At 38.4% G+C, this 9,391-nt stretch overlaps 1 protein-coding gene and 1 long non-coding RNA gene across 2 annotated transcripts; both read right to left on the reverse strand.

Moving 5' to 3' along the window:
- Positions 1 to 14: 14 nt before the first annotated feature.
- LOC126801927 (ethylene-responsive transcription factor RAP2-7-like) lies at positions 15 to 3,202 on the reverse strand. The gene is made up of 9 exons (XM_050529422.1): positions 2,471 to 3,202; positions 2,318 to 2,343; positions 2,184 to 2,214; positions 1,994 to 2,081; positions 1,728 to 1,900; positions 1,551 to 1,639; positions 1,360 to 1,457; positions 1,077 to 1,190; positions 15 to 384 (listed from the first exon to the last, which is right to left on the reverse strand). The coding sequence occupies exons 1-9, from the start codon at positions 2,983 to 2,985 to the stop codon at positions 139 to 141; spliced, it is 1,380 nt and encodes a 459-aa protein (XP_050385379.1). The 5' UTR covers positions 2,986 to 3,202; the 3' UTR covers positions 15 to 138.
- A 1,227-nt stretch (positions 3,203 to 4,429) lies between these two features.
- On the reverse strand, positions 4,430 to 6,697 carry LOC126803261 (uncharacterized). Its single transcript, XR_007673088.1, has 3 exons — positions 6,365 to 6,697; positions 5,402 to 5,466; positions 4,430 to 4,477 (listed from the first exon to the last, which is right to left on the reverse strand). It is a non-coding gene; the product is annotated as an uncharacterized LOC126803261 (long non-coding RNA).
- Positions 6,698 to 9,391: the final 2,694 nt, after the last annotated feature.

Below are 9,391 nucleotides of genomic sequence, written 5' to 3' on the forward strand. Positions count from 1 at the left end.
AACAGTTTATGAAGAAATAGTCAGATAAACAGCACGCTATATATATGTTTGATAATATGATACACATACAAAGAAAAAGCACTTCTGCACAGTACAGACTAGTGTTTAGTCAAGTTTTGCCTTTTCTCTATAGCACAATTACAAACTGGTGCGGAAAGGGTGGCGGGGATTGTAAGTAGAACTGTCTTGGAGAATTGGTGGAAGCTGGTTAGTGGCTGATGGAGGTACCGTAGCTATGGAAGATGAGAATCCTGATGATGCTGCAACAGAGAACACTGGCACTGGAGTAACATTGTTGTTGTTTCCATTCATTTGCCATGCCCAGTTTGAAAACCTTGGTGAAGAAATTGCTTGGATTCTCTTATGAGGATCTGTTGTCACTTCCTGCCATTAATATTTTTTCTTATCAGTATTTAGTTCAAATTTTCTGCAGAACTCAGAATATGTTTTACACAAAAAAATGGTCAACTGGATTATTGCACAGATCAATATTGATTAGGAAGTCCTATCAAAACTTTTTGGAAGTCAATTGTGTCGACCTTAATTTAATTTTCTATCATATCATGGCATTATAGAGGAACTACAACATGATTGGAGCTTGATAACAGAAGCACCAGTCCTAGTTTGCTGCTACATTCAAATTAGTGAGAAGATGCACGCGAATTAGGCCTATGATAAGTGGGAGGTTCTAATAAGTAGCCTAATGCTGCACTATTCAAGCAAATGTTTAGCCTTTTTGTTCCTAACTTAAGAATTTGACCAGATGAGGGGTTCGGATCCTGGAAAAGGCACAAAAAGGACTTATTTGGATTCAAACACTACTTGCTGGTTTTTTTTAGCACAATTTGATGAGGTTTAACCTACACTGAAGCAGAGAGTTGGAACACTGCCTAATGGTTCTAGTCTTCAATCTTAGCTAGAAAAAAAGAAATAAAGGTATATGATTTAGTGGATGCATAAAGGCTAGTTTTCAAACTCTCTCCTCTATATGGTCTTTAACTCATTGCAGATCAAGTAATAGCAATGTGCATGCCTATTCATCAATTCCTAATAAACAATGGAATTTCGAGTAGTACCTCAGTTTTTTGCAAGAAACCCGGATATATCTCTGTATACAAGGCAGGATGCTTGGATAGCATTGCTAGAGCATGAAGTGGTTGTCCTCCAACTAAAGTAGCAGAGCCATTAACCTGTATAATTAGGCACTACTCATTAGCAATCATATAATAAGAATCTGTACAAAAGTTAAATGACTGTCTTAAGTCACTAGCTTCATGCATTCTGAAAATTACTTGACAAATGATAAAAACATGAATGAATGCATAAATTCTTAAGTAAACTTTGGAGAATAACATGTACCATTGGCCTCTCTTTGGCAAGTATTTCAGAGGCTTTCCTCTTTTGACCAGTGGAAGGTTGAGAGATCCCAAGGCTCAGATCAAGATTGTGACCACTGCCTGCATTTAGAGCAATACCAAAGTCATTGTACAATTCTATATATGAAATAGGTCATAATGAGGAATACAGACATTGGTTTCAATTAGGATTACCTTCAGTACTGGCATTTACTACTATCTGCCCTTCATAAATACTAGGATCAAAATTGGCAACTCCCTCCCTTCCATTACATTTAATCAACCTGAATTGCAAGAACCAACAAAGTTAAGTATGCAAGAGATATGGCTAAATTTTAGAATCAGTTAAAGTGGGGTAATTTTGGTTCTCACTTGGTCCCGGGAATCAATTGTCCCATTCGAACTTCGAATGAACCCATTTTTGGCACAGCAGCGGCTGTTGCCGCTGTCGCCACCAAGCCTCTGAGTTTTGAGTTTCCACGAGAGGCTCCATTGCTTTGACGACGAAGCGCGTGCACAAATTCTTCTTTGTTCAGATGCCTCATCTACCAACATTCATAGTTCAGAAGGTTAGTTTAGCCTGATTAAATCCAAAACCCCCCAAAAACATTTGAAGTCCCATGGCCTCTATTCTATACCTGTTTCAAATCTTCCTCATAATCGCTTAGCACGAAATTGATATCAGCATCAACTCCTCGAAACTTGATTGCAGCTCGATCATACGCTCTGAGATCATCAGACCCAAGTGAGCAAAATTGAACAAAACTAAGCTCAAAACAAATCATGATCATCAGAAATTAAAACTGCTCAGCATATATATATACTTACTTGGCTGCAGAATGAGCAGTGTCAAATCCACCTATGTAACACAAACCAAAACAAAACAAAACACGATTCAAGTTAGATTCAACCCCACAACACGTAATTTCAATTCAGAAAATGGGGTGTGATCATCTACTTACCTAAATAAACTTGCTTCCCACAATCCCTATACAAAAAAAGATGATGATTATACATGATTAGTAACCACTTAAGCTAAAGAAATTTCTTGAATGTGAGAACAGAGTTGGAGAATGTGGTATTGAGATCATGTAATAACTTTTGTATAGACTAACCATATATGCGATTCCCACCGGCCGGTCCTCCGGTAAAACGTAACTCCTCGGTACTGAGAGCTCCGAGATCTCGGCCCCCGGCGGCTTTTCCGGGCTTGCTGCTGTTTCTGCTGTACAACTTTCAGCTCAGCCTGCCCGCCGGACTCAGCAAACGACAAGTTCAACCACTGAGGCCTCGATGTCGTGTTCGACGAGGTCAACAGTCCCAACTCTCCTCCTCCTCCTCCGCCTCCACCGTCGCCGGTCACCTGAAATAGCGGCCTTGTAGAAAACTCAGACGAGGGGACAATCTGGTCCTCTCTGTTGTTACAAAGACCGTGCTTTTCTTTCTTCAAGATGTCAAAGATGAATGGGGAGGTGTTGTGGCAGTAGGAATCCTCCTCTGCATTGACCACAGAGGAGTCTGAGGTGCCGGAATCTTCCCGGAGCTTCTCAGCCTCCAAAGCTGTGGCCTTCTCATCGTAGTTGGCTTGATCAACGGTAGAGCTAAGGATATCAACGTTAAGATCCAACATATCTGTCTAGTTTGCAACTATGGTTGTTGAGCTTTGATCCTTAGAAGCTTCGAAACCCAGAACCAAGTTGCAGAGACTGATTTCAGGGAATGAAGGAACTCAAGGAAGTAAGATGCCGAGCAGAAATGGCATGAGAAACTGGTTCAAGAAAGTTAAGGCTAAAATGAGAGAGAGGAGATATGGGGAAGGAGGGGGACGTGTTCGCTGGTGAAGGAAATAGAGCAGCTGTTACACTTGTTTATGCTCCACTTTTGCATTATTATATATTTACAGGGCCTTCTTGTTGCGTTTTGTTCTTCTCTGCTTGAATCATTTTCATCTTCGTGTGATTATTGCGAGAGGAGACAGGGAGAGTTTAAGGAAGTTAAAACTTAAAAGGTAAACTCTCTCCCCTTCCCACTCTCTCTTTTATTCGGTTGGTTTTCACTAATTAGGTTAGGTAGCTGTGGGATTAGTACTAATTGAGTGAAGTGACTTGACCTAACCTAAAAGCATGAAAAACATCATAAAGATGCTGGTCTTATTATTGGAGTGGATACATGGTTACTAATATGCTTGTATTCCACTCCAGGCGTATGAACGTGGTAGATTTTTGTAATGGATGTATGACTTCTACGGTAAACATACTCGATCTATTATAGTTAATTGTAATTTACTCGACCGTGAGTGCCAAACGCTTTCGTAAGTATTTTTAACTTATTAAATAACGGTCTAACGCAATATAATTGAATTGGGACATGATGCGTTTATTTTTTGTTCGAACTTGAAGAAAAAAAACATGAATAGATTTTCAATGAAACAAAATAGTACTACCATGCATCTTTCATGACATTAATTTTAGGCAATTCAAGTGTCCTGTGATGTCATTATCACCAATCTCTTAACATTAAGTCTATTGGTACTAAGGGTGGGAGTTGGTACTGAAAAAATAGTACCGAAACCGACCGTCCCGTACCGAATACCGATGGGTCGGGATGAATCGGTAAAATTTCTTCGTTCCGTACCGAATCTAATACCGAAATTTTATAAACGGTACGGTTCGGTATATGTATAATTTGTATCGAATGTATAAAATATATTAAATCTATGTTTTTAAAAATGTTTTATTTAGTTTTTTAGGTCTACATTGTACTTTTAAAGCTTAGAATATTAATTTACATGTAACGACCCTAAAATTTCGAGCTTAAAAACTCAAAATTTTAAAATCGTTAAACACAAAATAATCTCAATGATGATGAAATCATTTCAATGTCACAGCGGATCACCTCTGAGTTTAAAATATAACTCAGTCAAGCCGATTATTACAAACCAAATGATTATTCAACATATAACAAATGGAAATGTATAATCCTCTCAACAACCTCACAAATAAAATCACACCAAATCTCACACACAATGCACGCTGGAACCTCACCACGACTGGATGCGATCGCCTTCGAGTTTTCGGAGTCGTCACCCGATCACCACTACTCAGCACCTGTGGAAGTATCCCCTACACCATTGATATTGGTGCACCGGGATTGCAACACAAACCCGGTAAGCTTTACAGCTCGTATGAGTAAAATATTTAAAATAACTCTCGTCTCATAAAAGACACAACTCCACATCAACGCAGTATAATGAAAATCATGAGAAAACGAGCAACCCATCTGGTTACTCTAATACTTTCACAAAATGGTAACTAATGAGCGCTGGTACACATCTGTTACCCCTCACTTAGTATACCGCTGATGTTGGGTAACCACCCGCCACCCAACATCCAAAACAAGCTGAGTACCCATGAGCAGATAACCACCCGTTACCTCCATGCAGTACTATGGCAGACAGACTAGAGCTCTAACTGTATCGTAACTTTCGCCCGGCCAAAGGCTAGGTTCCGACTTGCCTCACATGTACAATAATCTCACATCATATTGTACCACACAACACGTCCGAAGACAAATCACAATATTTCACATTTTCCGTGATAAAATCATGTACAATAATCACTCATCATATTGTACGTTTTAAAACTTTCACAATATATCCATAATAAAAATCGTAACAGTATATTATATAGCAAACTATATATATTCGTATTTATTTACCATTTATACAATATATACATAGTCCACTATATCATATACATGTCATATTTCATAAACACCTGAAAAATCACGTACGATAATCTCACATCATATCGTACCATTAAAATCACACATGCACAATTTTTCTGTCACCGAAATGACTATTTTTAATGAATTAATAACAGTATGTAATTTAATGAACTATATATATATATATATTTATTACCATTATACTATATATACGTAGTCCACTAAGTTATATACATGTTGTAATTCATTAAATAAACACACTTCCAAAAATGTTGAATCACCGCGAGGGTAGATTCGTAAATCAGTGAGATTTTACTCACCTTATTGACTTGAGCGTAATTCCACAATTCGCGATGCTAATTCCTTTCCTCGATTTAACGATCACCTTAAAAGAATAAGAAAAGAATTTAGAATCGTTTCGTAAACCTTTAAATGCCAAAACAGTAATATACGGTTACTGTTCAGCAATTTTGGTTTATACGAAGTTACTGTTCACTACTCAATTAATACGTATTTCTGTACGTATAAATATTATATACGTATTTCTGTACGTATATATATTAAATACGTATTACTGTACGTATAAATATTAATACGTATTTCTGTACGTATAAATATTAAATACGTATTACTGTACGTATAAATATTAATTACGTATTTCTGTACGTATAAATATTAATACGTATTTCTGTACGTATAAATATTAATACGTATTTCTGTACGTATAAATATTAATACGTATTTCTGTACGTATACGTACGATTTAATGTAAATACAAATTCAGTAAATAAAATTTACTAAATTACCCTTTTTACAATTTACTTTTTACATTTACCGAAAGTAAATTATAATTACATTTACCGTAGGTAAAACTTAATTACATTTACCATACGTAAATAAAATTTACATTTACATTTACCGTTACACAGTAAATTACCAAAATACCCTTTCAGTCGAAACTATTTACTCCGCCTCACACGGCGGCGCGTGTGGCACACGCGCCACCTCCGGCCGGCAGCGCGTGGGGCCCACGCGCCGAGCCCAAAACCGGCGCGTGTGGCGCCACCACCACCCCAAAACCGTCCTCCTTTCTCCCCTCTTCCTCCCTCCGCTCCTAAGCAGCCCCTACACCACCCCACGCCTCCCCACGCGCCGCCTAAGGCGGCGGTATTCCTAAAATTCCTCCTCCTCCGATTCTCACTCCACAATCATTCTAAACTATCCCAAATTCAACAAATTTCAATCCACAATCACACACCAACAACAATCACTTCCATACTTACCTAGATCGTATAGTGGGGCTCTTGGAACTCGTCGGAGATGGATGGATCGTCGGTGGAGCTCGATCCTTCAAGGGTGACTTGCCTCGGCTCGAGTTGCATAGTGGTAGCTCATCTACGGCGTCGGAGGGAAGAGAGAGGTGTGGATCGTGTGCTTGCGTCGGCGGAGGGCTGCTCGAACGGCGGAGAACTGGAACCTGTTGTTGCTGGGCTCGGTGTGGTTCGATGATCTTCGCGGCGACGCTGGAGCTTGTGCCATGATCGGTGGGACGTCGCGTCGAGCTGCTGAGTGCCATGGAGCCGGCGGTGAGGAACACCTCCCTCGGATGAGGGAGATCGAAGGTCGAAGCCGAGGGAGGGGGAGAGCTCGGGTGAGAGGGGGAAAGAACGAGAGAGAAGAGAGAGAAAGTGAGAGGGAGGCGGAGAGAAACTGAGGGTTTCCAAAAGTGGAAACCCTAATCACAAAACATTCTATTTATACTCGTTTCCAAATCGGAAACTAACTTCCGACGTTAATAACTTTTACATCCGACGTCCGATTCGAACGTGTCACATGTCCACGCACTCGTATCGACGAGCTCTACAACTTTCGTGAAGGAAGTTTTCGCAACCGATCGACGGAATAAAAGTCGATATAAACGTTACGGAAATGTAACGTTTTTCAATTTAAACGTTCCGAGAACGTTTCCGTTTCTCGTTTACTAACGTCGCAACCAAATACGTTCATTCTAATAAAATTCGAAATTTTATAGAATTCCAAATCAAACTAACATTGTTTAAAATTTAGGGTTATCACATTACATTAGCTAATAGTTATAAATAGATAAAAATACATATAAAAGTGTACAATTTTACCGAACCAAACTCATTCCGAATCAATATGTACATGTTCGATTTGGTATTAAGTTTTAAATTTACTATTTCAAACCAAAACTGAAACCGAATAAATTATCAGTATCGGTATCAGCCGAATTCCTAACCGAACCGTACTGTTCACAACCCTATTTGGTACCATGGACCCTTCTGCATCGTGAAACCAATTCATTGCAGAAAGCAAGAACTTGATTTCGGAAGCAGACGAACATAGTAAAACCCCATTACGATTAACCTGATCGACCAAGAATTCAGATTCACAAGAAAGGAATGTTTAGAAACAAGTGACAGTCAAAATATGAAGGAGAGGGTGAAAAGGCCATGCCCTTCTCAAGGATATATAATTATGTATTTCCTTAATTGGAAATGGTCATAGGTCAGCATACTTGGCCAGTGGCCGCTTTTAACCTTTTTTCTTTTTTTGGCTAAAGCATTTAACATTTTAGGACGGTCAATCCTCTGTGTGAATTCTCACTCCATTTCTGAATTCTAATTCTAACCTCGAGCGCACCAAAAACAAAAAAAAACAAGAAGAAGAAGATACTCATATCCTTGTGGGGACCACGAGAAGTAAATGGCGAGAGGGGATTGGTGGAACACCTCCAAGGATAAGGACGGAGATATGAGAGACCGGAAAACAGTGGCAAAATTGATGATAGGCAAACTTGACTGTGTGTACTACCGATAGTTGAGCCTTTTGCTAAAGAGGACCACGGATTTATAAGTCTATTTTTTTCCTATATCATCTGTGGTACGTACATTTAATATTGGTCCCATGAATTAGGGGGATTCAATAAATCCAACAGTTGGGATTTGGTAATCACCTAAAGCAGCAAAGGTGGCTTCCAAAAGCCAAAGAAAATGTGATGAAAACTATAAATAGATATCATGTATAGCAATGTTTCTGCCTTTAGTTTTGTTATTTTTCTATGCTGATGTACGTGTGTAAAGATTGGTGTTTCACATGTAGCAATAAAGTGGATTTTTTTTTTTTGTGATATAATCAACGATGGTTTTCTTAACGGTTTTCTAGGCTCACGCCGATGAACCACGTTAAGACTGCTCATTTTCCCTTACCACCAAGTATATATTCATATATAAACTCCAATCAATGTTGGCGGGTTTCGAACCAGCTCTGTCGTTGTGATGGTTAATACTTAATAGAGTATTTTATTTTTTTTAACTTCATTTTCACCCACCCTATGAATATATCCTTCAAAACATTCAATCATCAAGAGTGCAAAAGTGCAAAACTAATATTCATATTAGAATCCGTTTCTTTCCTTTGGAAACGGATTGTGCTCTATCCTTCGGCCCCAAACCTAGTTGAAACCAAAGAGCGCCGCGCTTAAGTCTTTCGGTTGGCGCCACTCGTGGTGACTGAAGCCGTACATATGAGAATGAATAATGGAAAACCTCATTTCCTCCACCTTTTTTAAACGTTTGATCTGATTATATTAAATCAATAAATAATCATATGACCTGTCTTATGATGAATTTTTCAGTCTTCACGTAGAATTACGTGATAATATCTAGTGGTACTCCATTTTAATCACCATATACTCTAAAACCCTATATCTTAAACCTTAAACTCTAAACCCAAAATTATAGTTTAAAATTATCAATACCCATGAAAATCATTTCACAAATAATAAAAATGTATAAAATTATAATTTTAGTGTAATAAATCAATGTGTCAAAATATAACATGTGAGGATGGCCACTGAATATTGTCACGTGGTTCTTCGGAGGCACTGCAAATTTTTTCCTAGCCTTCTATTAGATGTTTTAGTTTTGAGAAGTGAATAGTTGGATTAATGGTTGAGATTGCATATTGGCTATCTATTCACTAGACCACGCTGCGCATAATAATATTCCATCATTGCAAGATTATTAGACAATATTCTATTTTCATATTTTTTGTTTTAAAAAAAACCACGAACGGTATCTTACGGGATTCGTCCTTTTCCTCTAAACATGACCGACGGTTTTCCGAAGGCACTGTGTTCAACTCCCATAGTTAATCTCTTTTCAAGCTAGCTACTTTTCTTCACTTATTAAATTTCTGATGATTCTGATATTGTTGGTTCATACGTTCAAACCTAGCTAGCTCCGTTTAAAGTAAAAGGAATAGTGCGGGATGTCATAGTACTGATC

Source organism: Argentina anserina, chromosome 7 (genome assembly GCF_933775445.1).
Source record: "Argentina anserina chromosome 7, drPotAnse1.1, whole genome shotgun sequence".
Taxonomy (NCBI): Eukaryota; Viridiplantae; Streptophyta; class Magnoliopsida; order Rosales; family Rosaceae; genus Argentina; species Argentina anserina.